Source organism: Nanorana parkeri, unplaced genomic scaffold, assembly GCF_000935625.1.
Source record: "Nanorana parkeri isolate BGI_ZX_2015 unplaced genomic scaffold, ASM93562v1 scaffold98, whole genome shotgun sequence".
Classification (NCBI taxonomy): Eukaryota; Metazoa; Chordata; class Amphibia; order Anura; family Dicroglossidae; genus Nanorana; species Nanorana parkeri.
The window spans coordinates 2,434,143-2,459,031 of record NW_017306366.1 but is presented as its reverse complement, the minus strand read 5'-3'; the positions used below and the strand labels follow the sequence as shown (position 1 = coordinate 2,459,031).

The 24,889-nt window shown below is 43.1% G+C and overlaps 1 protein-coding gene across 1 annotated transcript; it reads left to right on the top strand.

Moving 5' to 3' along the window:
• The first annotated feature begins 387 nt into the window (after positions 1-387).
• ARCN1 (archain 1) lies at positions 388-24,122 on the top strand. Its single transcript, XM_018552845.1, has 10 exons — positions 388-505; positions 7,142-7,405; positions 9,480-9,659; positions 14,540-14,751; positions 15,190-15,351; positions 15,483-15,648; positions 17,343-17,490; positions 18,185-18,293; positions 21,695-21,899; positions 23,448-24,122. The coding sequence occupies exons 1-10, from the start codon at positions 503-505 to the stop codon at positions 23,535-23,537; spliced, it is 1,539 nt and encodes a 512-aa protein (XP_018408347.1). The 5' UTR covers positions 388-502; the 3' UTR covers positions 23,538-24,122.
• The last annotated feature ends 767 nt before the right edge of the window (positions 24,123-24,889 follow it).

The following is a 24,889-nucleotide window of genomic DNA, read 5'->3' as shown; positions in this document are numbered from 1 at the left end:
CACTCCTCAACACAGCAGACTATTCTGAATGAGCCCCCTGTGAGCGTGGGTTTCAGTCACCACCAACTGCAAATGTATTATTCTTCTCTCACAATTTGCTTCTATGTCAAGTTTCATTTGTAGAATACAGGGTCGTTTTTAATAAACATATCTGGACAGTTTAACCCTTCTTAAAGGTTTCTATCTATCATCTTTTTTATTTGTTTTATACTGTGAACACCCAGAAACGTATAAAGCGATTACGTGTCCAGGTGCAATCACCTCATCCGGACTTAGGAACTTTCATCTCCAATACCACGTCACTACGAGAGCGCACTTCCCACATCCAACATGGCGGCCCGGGCCTCCGCCTCTCAGACGTGCCATTACTATGTTTCCCCCGGACGTTACGTATCTTCCTGTTGAAGACGTGGCCCCGGGACTGCCATATTGTGTGGAGGGCTGTCGGAGTCCAGTGAACGGGCACGGAAAGGCGTAATAACCGGCTTAAAGAACCGCAAACATGGTGAGGAGAGGGTCTCGGCGTTGTGTGTATGTTGTAGAGTACGGATAGGACACCGGATATCCTCCCGGGTCTGCAGCTGGCCCAGACGGAGCAGGAAGTGTCAGTGGCTGTCAGCTGGCCCGGTGACGGGCTGCTCACTGAGTGCAGGAGAGGACACGGGCCACCCATAATATATGGAGGGCGATCATCCCTTAAGGGTGACCCGGGGGAGGGGGGGCCCTTGGTGCAGTGACAGGCCTGTGATATCACCTTCACTTTATTGTAATACACTTTATTTACATTGGACGAGTCCGGCTTGTGCCATGTCATGTCCTCTGCTAATAATAGGAGATGATTCCTAGTGAGGTCCAATGATCACTAATAATGTGAAAACAGATTGTGAACTCTGGACACAATGGGGGGAATCCTAGATCAATAACATTGATGATGTCTGATGTCAGGCTGGTGATTTATTTGCAGCGAATAATCAGTGGTACACATCACTAACGCCAACAGGTACTGGTGATCAGAAGTTACAGGTTGAATCGCTAGTCCTGTGGCATCGGATTATGTGTTGTTACAGATCATTCTCCTTCAGTCACTTGTAGCGAAGCCATAGAGGTGACCGAAGAGTGATTGTTGTTAGCGATGCAAAACACTGATAAATGTCAATTGCTGAGCAACAAATCGCTGTTCAAACTGAAGAATGAGCGATTCCATAGAAGATTATTATGAATTTCTTAGTCATCGCTAAAAAGGAGGGATTTGCTGCAAAAAGAAACGTATCAGACAGGGGACTTATTCACAACAGGAAGTGCAGAGTTATTTTCTATGGAATCACAAGTCATTTTTAGAGATTTGTAGCAATGTTTCATGTCGGCAACAAGATTGCTGGCGACATTCACTCTTCATCCAGCTCTATGGGCTTAGCTTCACATTGCTGGAGGAGAGAGATTTGTAGCAGACCACAGCGACCTGATGATGTAGCACTTGCTTAGTTTATAGCCGCGGCAAATCGCTTCTTAGTGGCAAATCACCAGCCGATTAAAGGGTTTCTAAAGCCACCATTTTTTTTGCATATATCTACTGCTAGCAAGCAGTAGATATATGCAAAAAAAAAAACCCCCGCTTTAACACGGTTTAAACTTATCCCGTCTTCGCCGCGTGCTCCCGTCAGAAAATCCGAAACTGCTCGGGCGGCCGCAAAGCATCTTGGGGCGGGCACATGCGCAGTTCATATTTTCGGCCGGGAGACGAGCAGAGACACAAGGTAAGTCTATGGCTGGGTGCACCCGCATGCAGACACCGTGGGACAGGAAGTACCAGCAAGGACAGAGGAGTCAGCGCTGGATCGGAGACCCGCAGCACCGCTGGAGGGACAGATGAAAACATCAGGAAAGAAAAAGATTAAGAAACATCATTTAAGGTAAGTGCGAACATTAACATTGGGGGGAGGGGAACAAAAATTTGACTATAATGTCGCTTTAAAGTAATATTAAACTTTTTTTCAATAATGAATCCAGATCGTATACATTGAACAGCAAAGCATTGCTTAACATTTTTGCCCAAACACTTACAATTATCCTGTTTCTGAACAGCTGCTTCCAAGTCTCTGAGCTCAGCTTCCCTGAACTTCCTGTCTAGTGCAAGATCACAAAGGAGGGGGTAGATTCCAGCAGCGGTTCGTTTACTAGCCGGGAGAGAGGAGCAGGGGACTGACTTGCCTTGCTGTGCCTGTGTGTTTTTGTTGGGACATACAGCTTACTAGCACACACAGGGGTGGCTCCATAGGACCCTGCAAGGGAAAGGAGCCACCCTAAAACAGAATATCGGGGCCAGTGCTTGGGGGACCAGCTGATTTTTGCGGGAAGCTGAAACCTTTAACCCTTTCGCTGCCAAGCCCTCCGGAACATTTTTTAAATCAGCTGGCCAAGCCATTTTTGAATTTTCTGCAATTTTTTCCTATTGGTTTGATTTTCAACTGCTGCGTTGCTAGCGTTTGTAAAAGACTGTCATCAGCGGCTTGTGAGCCGCTGATGACAGCTATTAATTTAAAGGGGACAGTCTGCTGAACAGTTCTACTATAAGCTGATGGTCGCTAAAGCGACCATCAGCTTATAGTAGAACTGTAAATGACAGGTCCGTACGACATACTGAGCTGGCCAGCTGGAAGCACTTTTGTAGCTCCGTACGACGTACGTCCTTGGCAGCGAAAGGGTTAAACATCAAGGAGCAACATCCATTGTAAGTGATTTACCAGTCCCTGTAATCTCTGGCATTAGAAATTTGTAGCAGTAAATATTGTGTGCTACACAAAATCCCGTAAGGTATCGGCTTTAGAGGAACTCAACCCCCCTAATGTCCTCTTGTGTTATTTGTTTTTAAGTCTTTTCCTACCTTTTTATCCTGAATTCTAATACTTGCCCGTCCAGCGAATCCACCGCTTGGGGGGTTTATTTTTTTAATCCAGCCCGCCCCATCACCTAAGTTGGAATGACATCTCCTGAAGCCTCCTCCTAAGATATACACATCACATATTCCAGGAGGCTTCAGGAGATGGGACACGTCATTCTCACCTTGGTGAGGGGGTGGGTTGGATTAAAATATAGGATTTTGGCGATATTGTTTTTGTGTGCGCTGAAATTTTGAGTGTATTTTTTACTAATTTAAATTTGATCGGCAGGTGGGCAAATTAAAATGTTGCTTTTTTTTATTTTACATGTCTTCTGCTTTTCAAAAAAATAGTTTTGGTAATTTTAACTATATTTTCATTTAACCACTTGCAGGCCGCAATACGTCTATAGACAGCGGCCCGCAGAAGTGGTTAAAACAAGAACACGGCCGCTGCAGCAGACGTGTTCTTGGTACCGCTTTTAACAGCAGACGATTGCTGTTATTGTACAAGTTATCCGGCGTCGGTACACCCGCCGGATCGTTTGTACCGTGCGGCGCCCTCCCCTCCTGCCGTGGCTTCCCTGGGCACCGCTGTCCCCGTGCGGGTCCCGGAAGCGGCTCAGGGACTTCCAGCCGCTGATCTCTCCTCCGATCACTGGACCCGGAAGTGAGGTGTATTACATCACCTCTGGTGTCACTGTACACAGTCTCTGGCTCTTAGAGCCAGGAGATGAAGCTGAGGAAGCAGATCTCTGCTTCCTCAGCTTCTTTCGGGTGGCTAGGTGTCATGATCCCTAATGTCTCCATAAAGAGGAGCTGTCACACCCTATCTGCTATTACATAGGGGGCTTGTTAGCCCCCTATGTGATAGCAATAGGGTTAGTGTAAAAAAAAAAGTATTTAAAAATTAAAGTAACAAGATAAATTTAAAAAAGGCAAAAAAAATGTTTTAAAGTCCCCCGCCCCTCACGTGCACGCACATACACACGCAATCACGTGTCGGTGCGCTTGCGTGCGGAAAACGACAATTGTGCTACACATGTTAAATATCGGAAAAATAAATCTGCGCTCCTGGATATGGCTAAATTGTACTTGTATCAAAAAGCAGCTATGAAAATAAAGGAGGTGAACCGCCTTTAGGCTACACTTTGTGTTGTTCACATAGTGATACAAACCATCTTTTTCGTTTACTTTTTATGACTGTTTCGAATACACATAATTTATACATTGATATCCACTGATCACTCAACCCAATCTGTGAATATTTACACATATTTTGTTGACTTTATCTCTAGCGCTGTGTTCCAAGTACTCTAACATGTTAAATATCGCCGCAAACGTCGGAGTGAGTAATAATTCTAGGGCCATCAATCACTATTAGCACTAAACTGATGAGCGTTAAGAGCGTTTAAAATGTTCCCTATGGGAAATTTTGGGCATTGACTTCTTTTGCAGCTACACAGTCAAATATACTAAAACCGCCGCAGCCGGGACGCATCCTGACAATGCTGTGGAGAGCCACCCAGCTGCGTGTGTGACAGCGGGCTCTGCCTATCTAGAGGCAGAGCCAGCTGTACCCGCTCCCTCCCCAGTCCGTTCCTCCACTCAGTGCTGGAGGATCGGAGAGGGGGAATCCCTGGTGTGACTGACAGTCACTGCTCACTGCAGGTAGACGATTGGGAAGTGAGCTGATTGGCTGCATGTTTCTGCTCACTTCCCGATCAATAGAGCCGACTTTTTTTTTTTTCGTTTCTGCCATTTTTTTTCTGCCATTCTTCAAGCTCAGACATGTTGGATGGGGACCTTCGGTGGACACTGGACAGCCATTTTCAGGTCTCTCCAGAGATGTTCAATAGGGTTCCAGTCAGGGCTCTGGCTGGGCCACTCTAGGACATTTACAGAGTTGTCCCTAAGCCACTCCTGTGTTGTCTTGGCTGTATGCTTAGGATCATTTCATGTTCGAAGGTGAACCTTTGGCCCACTCTGAGGTCCTGAGTGCTGTGAAACAGGTTTTCATTGAGGATATCTCTGTACTTTCCTCCATTCAGCTTTCCCTCAACACTGACCAGTCTCCCAGTCCCTGGTGCTGAAAAACACCCCCACAGCATGATGTTGCCACCACCGTGCTTCACTGTTGGGATGGAATTGGGCAGGTGATGAGCGGTGCCTGGTTTCCTCCAGACATAACGTTTAGAATTAAGGCCCAACAGTTTAATCTTGGTTTCGTCAGACCAGAGAATCTTGTTCCTCACAGTCAGTCCTTCAGGTGCTTTTTTGCAAACTCCAAGCGGACTTTCATGTGTTTTGCGGTGAGGAGTGGCTTCCCTTTAGCCACTCTGCCATAAAGGCCAGATCGATGGAGGGCTGCAGTGATGGTTGTTCTTCTGGAACCTTGTTCTATCTCAACAAAGGATCTCTGGAGCTCAGTCAGTGAGCATCGGGTTCTTGGTCACCTCTCCTACTAAGGCCCTTCTCCCCCAATTTTTCAGTTTGGCCGGGCGACCAGCTCTTGGAAGATTCCTGGTTGTGCCAAACTTCTTCAATTTGAGAATTATGGAGGCCACTGTGCTCGTCAGTGCAACGGAAATGGTTTTGTAGCCTTCCCCAGATCTGTGCCTTTGCAATAATCACGTATTTGACCTCTGCTGACAGTTCCTTTTGACCTCAGCAACCTTATTGTCAGCTGTGAGGCCTTCTATAGAGAGGTGTGCACCTTTCCAAATCATGTCCAATCAATGTAATTTACCACAGGTGGGCTCCAATCAAGGTGTAGAAACATCTCCGCATCTCCGCAATGATCAAGAGAAATGGGAGGCACCTGAGCTAAATTTCAAGTGTTGTTGCAAAGGGTCTAAATACTTATACCAATGTGATATTTCAGTTTTTTGTGTTTAATAAACTCAGACATTTCTAAAGTTCTGTTTTTACTCTGTCAATATGTGGTACTGAGTGTAGATTAATGAGGGGGTGGGGGAGAATTTAAACAACTGTAGTATCAGACTGCAACATAACACTGAAAAAAGTGAAGGGGGGTCTGAATACTTTCTGAATGTGTGTATACAGGTGAAACTCGAATTGTCTATCTCATATATTAGTTTCACCTTTTAAGTTGCATTAGTGAAATAAATGAACTTTTGCACGATATTCTAATTATTCGAGTTTCACCTGTGTATATACACACATTCGAGCGAGTACTCAGTAAATGCTCCGATACTTACCCCCGATACCGGAACTTCCAGTCAGGGGGAGATTTCCTCTGACCGGCAGTGCCACGGGGGAACGTGAAGCTGGCCTCCCTGCCAATCAAGAAGCTGGGCGGCAGTAATGACTTGCAGCCCGGCTCCATGCTGTTTGGCCGGGAAGGTGGCTCCATGCTGTTTGTCCAATCAGCATGGAGCGGGCTTTCCAGGCAATCAAGAAGACGGGCAGCGTGTCATTACCCGCCACCCGGGTTCTTGATTGCCCGGTAAGCCAGCTCCATGCTAGTGGAAGTATTGGTATCAGTACTCTGTATCGGCGAGTACCAAAATATAAATATCGGTACTCGATACTGAAAAACCGGTATCGGTGCATCCCCAGTATAAATATATATCTAGATCGTACCTGGAAGGATCCCTAATACTCTCTGTGAAAGCTGAAAAATAGCATTACACAGATGAAGACAACTGAAATGCAATGAGACCAGCCCTAAGGCCCCATTCACACTAAGCGATAAATCCCGCGATTTCTGCGCGCTATCGCGCATTTTTGGCCAGCGATATCGTGAGAAGTCGCCGGCCAATGTTATTCAATCGAGCTGTTCTAATGTACAGCTCCATGTCGCTGTCGATTCAACTCGACCCTTTTTCCCGCGGATGTTGCACGATTTTTCTATTTTTGAATGCAGCCCGACGATGAAGGTTGCTGGAACGTCGCCCGCAACAGTCGCGATATCCCGCCGCGCGGAAATCCGCTCAAAGGTGAGTTTCGCTCAGTGTGAATGGGGCCTAAGAAGGGCCACAAGGTGGGCAGTGGAAGTTGGTATAATTCTACCGCTGTGTAAAGTGCTCGGCATAATGAACTTTGCATGTTTGGTGCTGGAGGAAGCCAACCCTCTCTCTCCAGATGGTCTGGCATTTGGAGAAATTGCAGTGGTGTTTTTAGGGGAATGTTTGCCACATGTACAGTATATTCATTTACTTTTTATATACAGCAAGTTATTTGTAAACTTTTTTTTTAAATTGGGAGTATCGGCTGGCCAACTTTTCTCAATTTTATTTTCAGGTGCTACTGGCTGCTGCGGTCTGTACGAAGGCAGGTAAGGCCATAGTATCACGGCAGTTTGTGGAGATGACTCGGACACGGATTGAGGGACTATTGGCTGCTTTCCCAAAATTAATGAATACTGGAAAACAGCACACCTTTGTGGAAACTGAAAGTGTTCGCTACGTCTACCAGCCTATGGAAAAACTCTACATGGTTCTCATTACCACAAAAAATAGCAACATCCTTGAGGACCTTGAAACGCTCAGACTTTTCTCTAGAGTGGTAAGTGAAAGTTACCTATAAAGCAGTAAATGCATTCATGAAATGACACTAGTAAAGGTATTGAGAATCTGTCATTACATTAAACTAGAATCTATGTACATTACAAACCAATCTGAAAATGGACTGCCATTGTTATTTCTTCTGCAACTGCTGGTTGCCTGCCTGTCATGCTGATCTTCAATGCTTTGTCACTGACCTGGAACAAGTATGTAGATCAGGATAGAGTAAAGCCAGGCGTCCTTGTCTTCATACCTGTTCTTGGTCAGTGATGGAAAGTGTTAAATCAAGAGGATCCATAAGACACAGCAACTGGAAAATAGAAATGGCAGCCTCCACATGCCTCTCAGAAAATAATTCTTGAAAGGGGCAATACTGGAAAAATAAACATGGAGCAGCTCTATCCTCTTGTCTTCAATCCTGCTGCTGCAACCTTGGTGCATTGTACAGCTTCCACCAGAGCCTTCACTAAGCAATAGGTAAAAAACCGGCACCTGTAAGGGGATCCGTCCATCCGATTCTTTATTTGTAAGAAGGAATAAAAGCAGCAAACAAATGCTTAGCTAAGCGTTTGTTGCTTTTATACCTTCTTACAGATAAAGTATTGGATGGACGGATCCCCTTACAGGTGCCGGTTTTTACCTATTGCCGTGCTGGAGAAATTGTGAAACTAAGGGCCTCTTTTATAATGGAGAGTGAATATCGCTATCATCTATCTCTGTTAAGGTGCCCATACACTGGTCGAATTTTAGCTGATTTTGAATGTACCGGCCAAAATTTGCACAGTGTGTGGGGCTGTCGGCTCTCTTTCAGCTGGCATTCCTTGATCAGCTGATCGAAGGAGTCGGCTGAAATATTTTCCATCGATCAGAGCCAGCAGCCAATGAGCTGCCCCCTCTGATCTGGTATTCTGACAGGTGCCGCCAGTCAGGATGCAAACAGCAGAGTTTCTTGATTGACACGCTGTTTGTGTTGACGGATTTTTTTTGTTTGTTCAGCCCGCGGGTTGAATGACAAAAAGTGATAGGTGTATGGCCAGCCTAATATTTTGAAAGGTTGCATACTGTGGCCCGCAGTTTGCATCCTATTTATTAAGTGCCAGCCTTGGTGTGGAATCCTGAAAGCAGCAGAGCACTATGCACATTTGTAAAGCACATAGCTGTGCGAGGGACCCATGAGGGTTTAAGGCTTAACTATTTAAAAAAAAAAAGAAAATGGACTTAGACTACACTTTTATTCTTAAAACCTAAAAGAACTCCGGGTAAATCACAAACATACTCTTTCAGTGGGGCTACCGCTGCACTGCAAGGGCTAAGTAGTCGTTTTGTCTTGGGTGCTCAAATAAAGCAGATATACTCACCTGATCCTCAGTCCCACTGACATTCCATAGCCAGAGCGGAGTGGTGAGTGCCAAACGCCACGTGACCAAGATTCTAGTGAGTAAAACTGCTTTATCTGAGCCCTGTAGACAAAACGGGTATTTTAACCATTGTACTGCGAGGGTAGCCCCACCCAAGGGTAGGTTTGTAATTTTTCCCACAGTTCTTCTTGAAGAAAAGGAAGTGGAGTTGTGGCCCACAGCAACCAAACAGGTTTACCTTTTTTCATTTTTATGGCAACATTTTGAATAGTGACTGCATCCAGTCAGTTACTGTTTGGGTAGTCAGCATCTGCAAGTCCCACCGACTCCTGAATCCAATAGCCGGCACGGGAGATTTCTTCATCCATGGATGGGATTGTGAGAAATCTAAGGTGCATGGCTAGCTTTAACAACTCCAACATTTATCTTTTCTTTCCCCGCTTTTTATGATCTGTCCCTAAACCACAGTGTAGTACATTTTGAAAACGTATGAATACACTATAGTCACAAGGTTTACCATTCACTATGGAGCGTTTTTTATGGTTATCCACAATAGCTGGATAGGACCTATGCACACAAGGGTACAAGATCAATGAGGGATATTTAACAGCAATTTATTATTCTGTAGTACTCTTTGATTGCAGTATTGAATTGGCAAAACTGTTTCCCTCTCGCAAATGCTGCATAATGTATGTAATACATTGTAACCTTTTACAGATTCCCGAATACTGTCGAGCTTTGGAAGAGACTGAAATCTCTGATCACTGTTTTGATCTAATATTTGCATTTGATGAAATCGTGGCTTTGGGATATCGAGAAAATGTGAACTTGGCCCAAATCAGAACATTCACTGAGATGGACTCTCATGAAGAGAAAGTGTTCAGAGCCGTCAGAGAGGTGAGATTAGGTGTTTGAAACAATGTATCTGTACGTAAAAAACAGCTGTTTGTGCTTTGTGGTAACAGTGTGTGGTTGGTAATTATCTTCTCTTTAAGGCCCCGTTTACACCGGGGCAGTGCGGCTGAACGCGATCCGAACCCCCGTCCGTCCGTTTACCCCCCCTTCCCGTCCGAACTCCTTCCTGACCCTTTTTTGCCGTGCTGATCAGTGTGGTTTCCATACAGCTTTCAATGGATCAGCGCGGTTTGGGGTGTTTTGAATTGCATTTCAGCGCTGAAACGCAATTACAAAACTCCCATCAGCGAGGAAACCGTGCTGACCAGCAGCCGCCCTGGTGTGAATGGGCTCTTAGATATAGTATAATATTTCTGTACCTTCTCTTTTTATCTTCTTCTTGGTTATCTTATGTCTAATCTTTTCCCATTTTAGCGTTCCTGGCTTTCTTTAACCACCTGCTTTATACTTGCACTCTTCCCTTCTCATTCAAACATGATGTCATAAGGCTAATAACCCAAAATCCCACTTTAGACCCTTCAGTCCTCAATAGTTACTACCTGTCTGTTAGAAATTCCATTTTATTCTTGGCTTCCCATGGAATTGGCAGACTTTATCTCCACTAGTGGATGTAACTCAAGTGTTAGATCTTCTGCAGTCTGAATTCTCCCTTTTAAAGGACAGCTTCACTTTTGCTGTAGTTTTTGAAGCCCCTCCATGTAAGCAACATAGCTAAATACTAATCTTCACTGTGTGGTGCTTCTGCTTCTCACGAAGCCCCCCCAACACCATATTCATAACTACCTTAAAGGAGAATTATGAGGCGAGTGATTTTCACTCATCCTCATAGTTCGAGCCGACCGTGTGACAATGAAACTGTCTCACATCGGCTCAATAGATCAGGAAGTGAGCGAACACATACCGTTGCTCGCACACTTTTCGATCCTGTCCTTGCAGAGAGCTGTGACTATTACTCACGGCTCCTTGCAGGGATTCTCCCCGCTCCAATCCTCCAGCGCTGACTTTGGGTAACGGGAGGATGCTAGTTTGTCCTCCTGTGACTCTGAGTAGAACGATGGGGAAAAACACGTGCCCCATAGTTCTCCTTTTAATTGCAGGGCTCCTGCTTGCCACAATGTTGACATCTGTAGCCAAAATCTTCTTGCCTCTGGCTGTACCTGCACAATTGATCCAGATTGGCTTCCAAGGGGCCAGTGACGAAAAGATTTTCACTGCACATGTCAGCATTGTGGCTCTGGAATTGAGGTAAGTATGCATCTGGGGTGCAGTTATCCTTTAAAAGACTTGAATACATTTAAAGGATGTGAGGATGGCATTGATAACTATGGCTGTAGGAGAGAATACTGGACCAATTTAATCAAAACCATGAATAGTATCAGTGTCAGAAATTCAGGAAGGCCTCATTCAAAGTATGCCAAATATACCAAACTGTCATCAGAATAAAAGGATATTATGAAACTTTGTATATTAGAAGTACAGATTCACTGTTCAGTTGCAACCAAGAAAAGAAGAGCGGGATTCAGCCTTATCTAGTCCATCGAAAAATGGGAAATGTTTCTAATAGACAGCTTTTAATCCTCCCAAATACTCAGTACACATAGCTTTATATCTTTACATGGAATGTAGTTTTAATAATTTTTTTTTTGTAGATCTGCAGGTGATAAAAACTTAGGGCTAACCACATTGTAGTTCTTTTGTTGTCTTCAGAACCTTTTTTATTTTGTTACATTTCAGCTGCTATAAAGCGGAATAAAGCTGCCTTTCATGTCTCTAACCTTTTAATTAGCAATATTACTAGGCTGTCGCTGGGTAGAAAATGGTTGATTTAATACAAAGAGCTGCTCTTTACTGAGAGTCCTTTTGTCTCCCCTATAGCTAAAAGCTAAAGGGATGTGCTTGTGGAACTTGTAGTCCTTACTGAGTAGCATTGCTATGGCCTCAATTATAAATATAATTTACTATGGATCAAATGCCCTTTTTTGTTAATAAAAATGTAATCCAGATATAAGAATTGATAGCTGGAGTAATTAATGGACTTCTTCCCCACACTGAGTATTAATGTCTCATTAGGGTTTTGTTTTGCTTCTACAACATGTCTTCCAGAACTTAGGACCTATAAAACCCATTCTGTTAAATGTCTGTTAGTAAAAGTTGGCACTGCAAGCGGAAACACGCTTGCAGTGCCATTCATTTTTGATGGCACCCCAAACACGGCTGGCAAGTCGCGCAGTTTTGCGCCGCAGTCTGACGTGCAAACGCGGCACAAAAAATGCGTCCCGCATGTCGCATACCATAGTGCAGGAGCCTGTTTGCCGCACATATTTGACCCCATTGAAATCAATGGGGCCGCCCAGCAAACACACATTCCCAGGACGCGCAGGTGTGAACCAGGCCTTGAGGTTGCTAAGACCTCTCAACAACATACAATCGCAGCTTTTGCAGACTATCCTTTCCTCTCCGGATATCTCATTCCCGAATTTCCTTGTGGAATTTCAAACCTACATTGAGCTATCTGACATCCATATCATTAACACTCAAAAATCGGAGGCTCTTAACCTTTTCTTTCACCCTCCACCATGCTAGGCTACAACGTTATTTTCCATTTAAGTGGGCTTCTCCTTCTATAAAGTGTCTGGGTATTCATCTACCCAACAATGTCTCTCAGACCTATGTTATCAACTTGCCTCCATTTTTGCAGGGCATTCAAAATGACCTACAATGTTGGTCACAACTTGCGTTCTCTTGGACTGGTAGAATCAAAGTTCTGAAATAAAATGTTCTCCTAAGCTTTTTATATACTTTATAAGCATTGTCGACCTTTAATACCTCCAGGCTTTCTTCTCTCCGGTTCAGTTCTCTTTCTTTAAATTTCATTTGGTCTGGCAATCCGTCCATGATCAGGCATAGTATCCTTCGCAGACGAAAATGTGATGGCAGCTTGGTGGTCCCAGATATCACTCCACTACCTGGCTACCCACCTTGCTCGAATTCTTGGTGCAAGGAAGCCCAGGTCCCCGCAACGAATCTTTCTATACCACTCCAATCCCTGGGGTTCTAAGTCTGTTCCCAGATCTCTCCAGACACCCCTGACTATAGGACCCACATGGAAATTTGCCTGTATAGCATATCAGACTAAACATGTTTCCCCACAACTGTCCCCTCTCTTTCCCATCTCTTTCCCATCATTGGAAACTAAGAGTTCCCCCCTGGTCTTGACAACCTGGTTTTTGCGTGACTTGGGTCACAGAACAAGTATAGAGCCACCCATTTTGGTATCCGGTCCTCCTGGTTTTCCTTTTCGGGACTGTCTTCCAACCCCATTTTGGGGGAGGTTGGGCTTCTGGAAGTGGCGACAGTTGGCCCACCTCTTCGCTTCAAACCCTACATCCAGGGCTCTCTCCCTCTGTTCTCTCTTGCTGGTGGCTGATGCTACTGCTCATTTGCACTTTCTTGACTAATGGGAGGTGGATCTTGGTCAACCCTTTGCTCCAGGAGAGAGAGAGACAGAGACTTCTCATATTGTCCCTTAAATCTTCCCATCTGTAACACATTTCAGGAATTAGGTTATAACATACTTGCCCACTTGTACAGAACTCCTTATGCTCTTCATACCATATATCCTGACTCTGCAGATTGCTGTTGGAGGAGTGGTTCATATCTTCTGCTCCTCTCCAGCCCTCTCTAGTCTCTGTGGCTGGGCCGGGAGGCCATGCAGCAATTTTCAGACATTCTCATTCCTGAGGACCCAGCCTCTTTCCTGTTTCATCATAAGAAGCTCTCTATCAAGACTTACACATCTTCTATACAGTACTTATGCACATGGATAATGTGACCCGAACTTGAATCTCTTCCTTGCGGAAACAGACTTCCTCTCCTTCTCTCCGGCTGTGGTTTCGGAAGCTCAACAACATTAGACTCATGGAGGACCTGACTAGCTCTCTTAGAGGTACAAAACTAAAGTTTTTCAATACTTTGTACACCTGGATGTTGTTCCCAGCCTCAAAGGAGTATGACCATCTGAGGGGTCTCTGTACTGAAGCATCAATTGTTTCTTTATGGGTGTGGCAGCACCTATGTCCCAAGCTTTCCCTTTTCCACTTTCCCTTCTCTCCCTTTCCCCTCTATGCCCGCTGGCTTTTTTTTGTCTCCACACATTGCTAGCTCTTTGTCTGCTTTGCTACCTTTTTAATTTCCCTCACATCTTTTTCACACTGACTCTGCTCGCCACTTCCTTTCCACACTTTCCATTTCCAACAACTGGATTAGCACTCACAACCACGACATACCCATACTTCTACTTTTTTGATTAGGTCTTCTTCAGTCCTTGACCTGGGAGGTCTCCATGCGACTAGGTGGTGGATCACTAGATCCATGAGGCTAGGGCCTCCTTTTTCATATTTACATTGTACTTTGTCTATACTTTTCTATATGCAGTACATATCTATGGGTGCATTATATTATTTCATCCCCATTCCCCACCTTCTGCTTTATTAAGGGAGCTGAGACCATTACCCCCAATTCCCACTTCTGCTTTAATAAAGGAACTGAAAACCCCTGATTTTTAATTTCTGCTTTTAAGTTGAAGAGCTGGTTTTGACCGCTTGGTGTAATGTAACCTTTCCAGGATTATACATGGATACTGCCAGCTAAAGTGCATACAGTCATAATACATTCTGCTTAGAACTTGCTTTCAAAAGTGAAAAATATTGCTGTTTGCTTTGAAAGCTTTATAAACGCACATGGATGTCAGGAAGCCAGCGACACCACCATTTTATTTTTAATGGAATCACATAGCTTCTGAATTGTGCATTTCTTTTTGGGATGAAATGGTCTAATTTTTTATTTTATTTTTTTTGTCACAGACCCAGGAACGAGAGGCAAAGGCTGAGATGAGACGTAAAGCAAAAGAGCTACAGCAGGCTAGGAGGGATGCTGAGCGTCAGGGTAAGAAAGCTCCGGGATTCGGAGGGTTCGGAAGTTCTGGCTCTTCATCTATTTCCAGTAATGCAGCAGCCTTGATAACAGAGAACATTATTGAATCAGAGAAAACAAAGACTGCTCCTGTATCAACCAGGTAATATTTAATTTTCATTGCCATTTTTCTCCTCTATTACTGTTCCGGTGACATCTCTTCATTTTTTATATTCACTCCCTTTTTAGTCCCAGTGACAGTGGTCACCAAGACAAATGGGGTAAAACTCCCCACTGGGGATGCAATAAATACCGAACAAGGTTGCTAACCCTTCCACACTTATTTGTAAAATTAACTTTTTGCCTTGTTTACAGTTTAATCTATAATAATTGGCACCAAGTTTGGTAGATGGTAGTTATTATTATTATTACATAGTATTTATATAGCGCCAACAGTTTGCGCAGAACTTAACAATCTAAGGAAGACATTACAATCACAATACAATTCAAGACAAGATGGTAAGGAGGAGGTAGTTAATATCTTTCTATCTATTATTAAATGACTTTGTGCCATTTATGTAATGTTGTTGTGTCATTTTAGACCATCTGGCTCCAACAAAGCATTAAAACTTGGGGCTAAAGGAAAAGAAGTAGATAACTTTGTGGACAAATTGAAATCTGAAGGCGAAACTGTTACTTCATCTGCTGGAAAGAGACAACCAGAAGCATCAAAAGTCCTTCCTCCACCAACCCACATAGAAAGGTCAGTACTTGCTTGTTCCCTTGTGGCAGAGCTCATTTCCGGTGTCACCCGTTTTCACTGACTTGATTAAACCTCCAAGACAACAGAGTTCTTCAGTTTTATTTAACAGGTATATTAATCTTAAATTGTAGCATTCATATGAAGATTGAAGAGAAAATAACCTTAACCTGCAGCAGAGATGGCGGTCTGCAGAACATGGAAGTCCACGGTCTCATTATGCTCAGAGTGACTGATGAAAAATTTGGAAGGATCCGTGTGCATGTTGATAATGAAGACAAGAAAGGTGTGCAGCTCCAGGTGAGTCTCAGGGAAGAGCTGGTATTATAAATGACAGTCTCCCCAAGAGGTGTGGTAGGTCCATTTTTCTTTTTTTCTTGTCCTCTTTTTAACGTACTAGACATCTAAAAACCAGTTGGGAGTGATTCTTACCAGTGTTTGTGTTTTATAAATAGGCCACGGCTGTATGCAGTGCAGTACAAACCTACTTTAGCTATGTGTACGTATGTATTTATTGACAAAACAAAGCAACAGGTCCTGTCATGTTACCACTGAAGCTGTAACTCTTAGACTAGTGCCATCCATTACAATGGGAACCGGAGTGCAGCTTGGTGGAAAATTGTATTGCAGGCTCAAGCAATGTTAATAAAACGTGAATGAAAAATACACTGAGTGGCCAGATTATTATGACCACCCCATCAGTACTTTGTTGGGCCACCTTTTGCCTTCAATACTGCGGCGATTCTTCTTGGCATTGACTCCACGAGATGTTGAAAGGTGATACGAGGAAACTGACACGAGGCCTGATGAATAGCACTGTCCAGTTCTGTGAGATTTGATGGTTGTGGGACCAGCTGCCTGATGGCTCTTTCAACTTTGTCCCACAAATGCTCAATTGGATTGAGATCTGGTGATTGTGGGGGCCACCTAAGCAAGGTAAAGTCTCTCTCGTGTTCTTGAAACCACTCCTGCACAATACTAGCACCGTGGCATGGCGCATTGTCTTGTTGGAAGAAGCCATCTCCATTGGGATACGCCATCAACATGATAGGATGAACTTGATCAGCAACGATACTTTGGTATGTTGTGCTATTCAGACGTTGTTCCACACAAATTAGAGGGCCCAAATCATGCCAGGAAAACATGCCCCAAACCATAACACTGCCTCCACCAGCTTGAAGGGTTGTACTCATGCATGTGGGGTGCATGCTTTCATGCTGTTCCTGCCAAATTCTCACTCTGCCATCTGCGTGATGCTACTGGAAACGTGATTCATCGGACCACATGACTTTTTTCCAATGCCTGTGTTCAATTGACCAATCCTTGTGTTCCAGTGCGAATTGGAGATGTTTTATCTTGTTAATTGCAGACAGCAAAGGTGTTGGAACAGGCCTTCGGCTTCCATATCCCATACGATGCAGTGTACGGCGAACAGTGGTGCGTTCAGAGATCATTTGAGAGGATCCCTGATTAAGATCTGCAGTCATTTGATGCACTGTTGCCCTTCTGTTGTCTTGCCACTCTCCGTTCTGCCCTAACATTGACTAGTCGCTGACGGCCACAATTCGCACGTTCAGACCCAGATTTTCGGCTGACAGTTCAGCCTTTAAACACTTTAACAACAGCTGCTCTTGAACATTTAACGCATTCTGCTGTTTTGCTGATACTCGCTCCATGGCTCCGAGCGCCAACAATCATCCCACGTTCAAAGGCTGTTCAATCGCGTTGTATACCCATATCTTCAGAAACAAATCACTTCTACTGTCGTGGTAAACAACCTGCTTCCCTATTTATAATGGTCTGGCCCTCTAGCAACTTCAACGCAAAATTATAGCTAATTAGCCTAAAAACGTCAGGTGGTCATAATAATCTGGCCACTCGGTGTATACCTAACATGGTTCACATGACCCGGCCTGACAGAAGGATTTGTCGAGGTATACACTATGATTATATATATTTTATAACTCATAACTAATTCTCTTTTTTTTCCATAGACCCATCCCAATGTGGACAAAAAACTTTTTACATCAGATTCTATCATTGGGCTGAAAAACCCAGAAAAATCTTTCCCCCTTAATAGTGATGTTGGTGTCTTAAAATGGAGACTGCAGACAACAGATGATGCTTCAATTCCTCTCACCAGTAAGTTCTGCAATGATTTATTTATGAATTATATTATGTTTTAACCTTTTTTACTATTTTGACAGACAGAATGCTAAACTCATTAGAATTTAGTTAAAATAAACCTGCAAGTTTCTTGTGATTTTAGCCATTTGTGACAGTCTGTACAATATTATATTTCGGTTTGGAGGTGGAGTTTGGCGAGCTTTTCCTTGCATGCTTTTTCATCTCGAGTCTTTGGCAGCAAGATCTCCTTGTCATTAGTTCTTTCTCCACCACCTTCATTCCTGTCCATGCTGATGTGTTCGGACTCCTTATGCTGCATTTTTGGTGATGTAGAATAAGCTAAAAATCCAGCAAGGGGAGCAAAGCCTCATTGAAATCGTCATACAGATGTACAGAACTCAATATCTCATGTCAGAGTACCTAACGGCAATCTTGACTGAAATCACAGTTTTATGATAAAGCTTCCTGACTGGCCAATGAGAATATTCAGGAGGGAGGAAGGGGCAGACGTTTTTTTGCCACTATTGTGAAGTGCCAAACTTTGCCTATCAGAATGGCTGATGAAAGACAGAATCCGGATAACAACCTGCATCTTTAAGAAATGTAACAATGGTTTTTATTCTCACACATTCTCTTTTAGGCAGAATTCCATGATGCTTGAATTTAAATAAATCTAACCCTTATATTAATACCGTTTCTTTCTTCACAGTTAACTGTTGGCCTTCAGAAAGTGGAAGCGGCTGTGATGTAAATATAGAGTATGAACTTCAGGAGGACAAGCTAGAACTGAATGATGTTGTCATTACAATCCCATTGCCGTAAGTGATATAGAATGTGAACTTTAAGCCCTTCTGTTATACATGAAAGGCAACCTAGGAAATATGGATGCTGCTGTTGCTGACCCCCATTGAAAATGCCAGTCCCTGACCCAGAAGAAGTATACAGTTCTGACTTCTACTCTGCATATGTATTTGGGGTCAGAAATGTGTGAAAGCAGGGAGTCATAATAAAAGCCATGCAACTATCCTCTAAAGCAGTGGTTCTCAACCTGTGTAACCTCAGGACCCACATTTGTCCTTGGTCATTAAGTCGTGACCCAAGTCGCACTGCAATGGAACGCACGGCATTAGGGTACCGCGTGTTCCGGTGCGGGTGTACGAACTGTGGGTGGGAGGTGCATTTTGGATACTATTCAAATGAATGGAAATGCAACACACCTCTCACACCAAAATGCACAGTAGGTGCGATTACGTGGTACAGTGTGTTAATTGCACGGTACTATGTGATTAACACACTGTGCTAGTGTGAATGGGCCCTCAAAACACTGACATGCATACACAACCACAGACACAATCTCACACACACACACACACACACATATACACTCCAAAATGTTATAAATTTAAAACATTTTTTAAAGGTCCACTTATTCTCCCTACCTTATGAGAACTGGAGTGGATCCTCAGCCTGGGGTCCGGTGTGGGCTGCTGTGCTGTGATGGAGATCCATCCATATGTGCATTGCTTGTACAGCTCCCTTGCGTGCCCTGTAGAGATGCCAGAATGTGATGTCACTCTGGTGTAGGCACCTCTATAGGACACATGAGGAAACTAGAAGCAATGCATGTATGGGTGGAGCTCCCTCGCGGCCATAGCCCCATCCCATCTCAAGCTGTCACTCGGTGCCGGGAAGCATATTGTGAATGGCTGCTTGGCATGAGAACTGACAGAGCTGTGTTAGGGGGAGGCAGAGGAGCCTCTCACCTAGAAAAGTGGAAGGCACACGGCGACCCACTTTTGGGTCACGACCCACCAGTTGAGAACCAAGGCTCTAAAGGAAGTCCGCAATGGCAGCCTCTGTACCACTTTCATGAAAGGTTTACTGTAAGCATTCCATACTCACAGGCTTTTGTACTTTCCCTTTTGAATGACCACATTGGCAAACAACTGTGCTGCAATAACTGATGTTGGGCAACAATATTATTTCAAGTAGTACTGAATGCTGCACCCTCTCATTGCCTTTACAGCTGCGGTATATTAACATATTATTCCTACTACTTTAACTTGCTGTACAGCATAGGAATACTCTTTTAAAATAGGTTCCACTACAGGTTTTAATTTTATTTTAACCCGTCTGTAAGATTGAGGAAATATACAGTGAGAAATCACACTGCATTTAATTGATAATATACGCTGTAAACGCTAAAACTTTTAAAGAGCAACTTTCTGACCGGAAGTGAAACACAATATTAAAGTCCAAAGGAAACTCTCTAATCCACTGCAACCAGATTTCATAGAGCTCCTCATCCTAAAGCCTGCACTATGCAAGTTCTATACTCTCTGCATGCTATATTGCTAGTAAGATCTAACATTTTTATGGGAGGTATGAGACATTGTAGTGCTGCAGAGATTGACTTGACAGTAGTGGGCATATTGGGACATAAAATTCAAAAGAGAGTCATCAGTGTGTATGCCAAAATGCATAATTCTGTAGGCGCTGTATTCTGTAGAGGAGAGGCTACCATGGAGAATACAGAAACTTGAAGCAGTACAAATAGGAGAAATGTAATTGAGGCAAATTGTCAATTAAGCTGCTGACATTTGACTTGTAGTTCTACAGATGTTTGAGAGACTTGTATAGTAAATAAGGACTTTCAGTTCTACAGAGATGAGACTGACATCGTAAGGGCATAATGGAACTTGTACTAGTACCAAGGCAGGAGATATGGTAATAAAGCATGCTAAGACCTGCTGTTCTATGAGGACAGAAAAGAAGCTCATCAGGCCCACTGTTTTTTTGAAGCTTTAGAGAGGAGAAGACGCAAGGGATAGGATTTGGACATAAAGAGTGAGCTATTGACACAGGTTGCTCTTCAGAGAACCAAATAGTGGTAACTGTAACTGTGTTAGGTGAATGTCAATAGACCCTGGGTAAGACTTAGTTCTGCAACTGCTGGTATGGTAGTCTTGTGGTGCCGTCAAACCTATTGACAGAAATATGTGAACACTAATCCGAGGTTTCCAGCATTGATTTATATGAAACTACAAGTATCTAGGCTCATGTGATTAGCTGGAGAGGTCTGATCAATGAGATCTGTGCAAAAGAGGGCAGTGCATACCTAATGAAGTGAATATCTATGGATTAGATTAAGAGGGAAAATGACCATCCATGTTCCGCGTCGAGTAAAGGAAATAATGTGTTTTTAATATACATGTCATATGGGTAGAACTAAAGTTGGCATAGGACGTGCACAGACTCCCTCCTAACAGCAATCTGTATCCTCCACTAAACTCCATTATGACTGTCCTCCAGTGGCTGCAGACAGGAAATGCGATAAGGCCAGCTTATACAGGTGAAACTCGAATAATTAGAATATCGTGCAAAGTTCATTTATGTCACTAATGCAACTTAAAAGGTGAAACTAATATATGAGATAGACTCATTACATGCAAAGCAAGATAATTCAAGCCGTGATTTGTCATAATTGTGATGATTATGGCTTACAGCTCATGAAAACCCCAAGAACCCCAAATCCACAACCTCAAAAAAGTAGATTATTACATGCAATCAATAAAACAAGGATTGTACATAGAACAATATCGGACCTCTGAAAAGTACAAGCATGCATATGTACTCAGTACTTGGTTTGGGCCCCTTTTGCAGCACTTACTGCAATTACTTTTGCACGATATTCTAATTATTCAAGTTTCACCTGTATATAGTATCATAATGCATGAATTATATATTGCTTTGCTTTTTGCAAGATGTTGTGTGAACATGGACTGTTGGAAGAATGTTGGGAAATTGCTGAACTTTTTTTATATAAATGAGCTTATGGATAAATGGTATAAGCAAAGATAAGTGTGTATGTCGATGAAACATTTTTTTTCCTTTTTATACATTCACTCCTTCTTTCCCTCCTAAAATGATCTTCTCTGAGAAGAGACATGCTTCTGTTGCAGTACAATGGGCTCAAGGATGTGAGTTTATCCAGCTCAGATCTCATTTCACAAAGGGAGATAACATGCTTTGTTTAGCCTGCTCTGTATGTAATGGTGTTTTTACCTGATGCTTTTATCACTGTGAGCTGCATTCACAAAGCCAACACAGCAGGGATACGGATCATCATTTTCCAAAAAGTGACAGATCTTTTAATGGATTTGAAAATCAGTCACATGACTAAAGTGAACATATTCTGATGTATCTTGCTCCATTTCAGGTCAGGAGTTGGGGCTCCAGTGATTGGAGACATAGATGGGGACTATCACCATGACAGCCGAAGGAATACACTAGAGTGGACACTTCCTGTCATTGACAGCAAAAACAAAACTGGAAGTCTGGAATTCAGCATTGCTGGTCACCCTAATGATTTCTTCCCAGTAACCGTGTCCTTTGTGTCCAAGAAAAACTACTGCAGCATACAGGTAAGGCTTCGGCATCTTGGTAGATAAATGCCAACATTTTTACTTTTTATTCTTCCTGAAGACCTCTTACAAATGTGACAATGACATGACATTTTTACAGGTAAGCATACACTAGGTGTTCATTGGACTACTACTCCCGAAAAAGCTTACAAAACCTCTATCGGATCTTTATAAAAAGCCTTTCCCAATATTTTTGACTAAGTGCTCATTTACTTTTCAACACTTTAGGAGCACTTCCTCTCATTAAATACTCTGTAGCAGAGCACTAGTTGCAGCTGATGATTTTATAATCACCTGTCTGCTGCCCGTTCATCTGATCCTTTTGCTTTGTTCAAAAGCTACCTCTACCTGAAGAATTTTCACTTCTAGGAGTGTCATCCTCCGCCATGTGCTGTGCTTGCTTCCGCTGACTTCTATGTAGTGACATTGTGTACAGCAAGAGGAAACCACAGTTCGCAGTAGAGGCTCAAGAGAGCAAGGTCAGAGGATCAGGCAAGTGGGACAGATGAACCTCTGTGAACAGTGAAACATGAAATTGCTTTGTCCTCTTTAAGTGCATTTCTGTGTTATCCAGAAAGCAGTAGGGCAACCCAATCAAACATCATAATGGTTAATGTATGCAAGTGTACCAAGGAGAACTTTTTATTTGCTGAGAGCAGTCGGAATCCTTCATTCATCCTTCTTTCAAACATTGCCTGTAAAAATGACACTTGAAAGCGGATTGCCTGCTATGAGCAACGTGTTTGGTACCATTGTTGTATGTCAGATCCATAGTCTAATCTAAGATACACATCTTTGGCCTTTCCAACAAACCTACTAATATTGAAGCTGTACAGAATTGTATTCAAGCTTTTACCAGCAGTTAATATAGTTAAATATTTACTTTGCTCTTTATCTTTCCTTCCATGATCAGTTGCAAAATAATTTGCAGACAACAATATATTCTTTGTATTACAAAATTAATAATTAGAAGGTTTAGTATGGTAATTAAAGAGGACCTTCCATGAAAATGTAAGGTCCGCTTTACTCACAACCCCCCACAATACATATGGCTTTGAAAAGTAATTAAATGTAGAGTTTGCAGAAAGAAAATACTTGCCTCGCCCTGGCTCCTAATGCTTCTGGGAAGTGTGTGATGTCACCGTGCCTTACCCCTGCCTCCCAGGTAAGCTGAATGCCTGATATACTGTGCGAATGTGTTCCATCCTATTGCAAGTGGGCATTCCAGTGGGAGCTCTACTGGGAGGCACGGTGATACCGAAGCATCAGGAATCAGGCAGTGTTTGTTGTATTATTGGGGGGGGTGACTGTGAGAAAAGGGGAAAAGTGGACTTTTTATTCTCCCAGAAAGTCTGTTCTAAACGTCAGTCATGCGCATGGCACCTACAGTTTTAAATACTCATTGATTTATGACCTCAATTATATTGTTCACGGTTGTTCAACTGGTCATTATTTTCACACTTGGGGACAGAACTAACTTTATTAGCATTATTTATGGTAAGTCTATCATTTTGTAACCAATGGTACTTTTTTTTCTTCCTTTTTTAGGCAACCAAAGTGACTTTTGTGGATGGGAACAGTCCTGTGAGGTTTTCAGCTGAGACGGCTTTCCTTGTGGACAAATATGAGATCCTGTAACCAGATAACCGATAGTGGTGTATTCTCCACAGATGATCTTCAAGATTCTGGATAGAAGCTTCTATAGGATTTTTCTGTATGTCTTGAAGGCAGGCAGAAATCCCAAATCTGAACTATCCTGCAAATTCTGTGCACTCCTTTGACAGAGAGGGGAGGCCAGCATTTTGTTATTTCTAATATTTTTATTCCTTACTTTAGGGCAATACATTTAAGTTCTCCTTTTGGCAAGAATAAAGACCATATTCCTTCAAGCACCCCAATATTGAGGGATGCTCCTATCTCAAAGAAAGTACCATTTCTGCACCTGTGTCCTTTTGTCAGCAACAAGCGTCTTTTTGTTTTTTGAAATATTTGATTTTTTGTTTTTGTTTTATGCTTTAGCTTATTTTTGCAGGCAAAGGGATGACATAGCCTACCCAATGATAATGGCGTGGATGCACAAAGCAGGGACGAAGAAGGATTGGCAGGACCTTATATAAATATATTTTTTTTTTTTGTAACCCTGTATAACTTCATAGAGAATATACACATTCCAAACCACATTGAAATACTGTTCTGTAATTAAATAAATGCGGTGAGATGGAACGTGTGTGCTGTTATTATTATACTGTGATCTCTGCCAAACATTAGTTATAAATTCATGTTGTTGCAACTTCTTCCTAATAAGCACATTACTGTTTGCTGCAATACAATTCCAAATCGTTTCGCTTTCTGTGTAGTGGTGCAAATATTCATTCATAGCTCATTCACACAGATGCCTTGTCATGCATTTTGCTGTAACTTCCAGACCAGGAAAAATGCATCGACTTGTGAAAATTAATTAAAGGAGAATTATGAGGCGAGTGATTTTCACTCAGCCTCATAGCTTGAGCCGACGTGTGACAATGAAACTGTCACACGTCGGCTCAATAGATCGGGAAGTGAGCGAACACCTCGATTATCTCATTGCAGAGAGTGGTGACTGTCAGTCACAGCTCGCCGCAGGGATTCCCCTCTCCGATTCTCCATCGCTGACTGGCGGAACGGACGGGGGAGGGGGCGGGTACAGCTGGCTCTGCCTCCTAGATAGGCAGAGCTAGATGTCACTCACGCAGCTGGGTGGATCTCGACAGTAATGTCGGGATCTGTCCCAGCTGCGGTGGTCTCGGTATACCGCGAGCTATAGCTCGCGTTATTCTGAGTTTTGTGTCACGGGAGGACGCTAGTGCATGTCCTCTCGTGACCCTAAGGGGAAAAACACTGACCCCATAGTTCTCCTTTAACAAGCTGTGCACACCCATCCGTTGTGTTGCTTGCTTTGGGAAAAGATCTGCATTTTGTGTGTGCTGGTTTGCCACTCCGGCATTTAGGAA

Bases quoted from the DNA above. Each gene is read 5' to 3' on its own strand.
- ARCN1 (XM_018552845.1), top strand. The intron at 9,660-14,539 runs GTGAGATTAGGT...TTTTTGTCACAG, and splicing joins TGTTCAGAGCCGTCAGAGAG to ACCCAGGAACGAGAGGCAAA. The intron at 18,294-21,694 runs GTAAGTGATATA...GCTCCATTTCAG, and splicing joins GTCATTACAATCCCATTGCC to GTCAGGAGTTGGGGCTCCAG.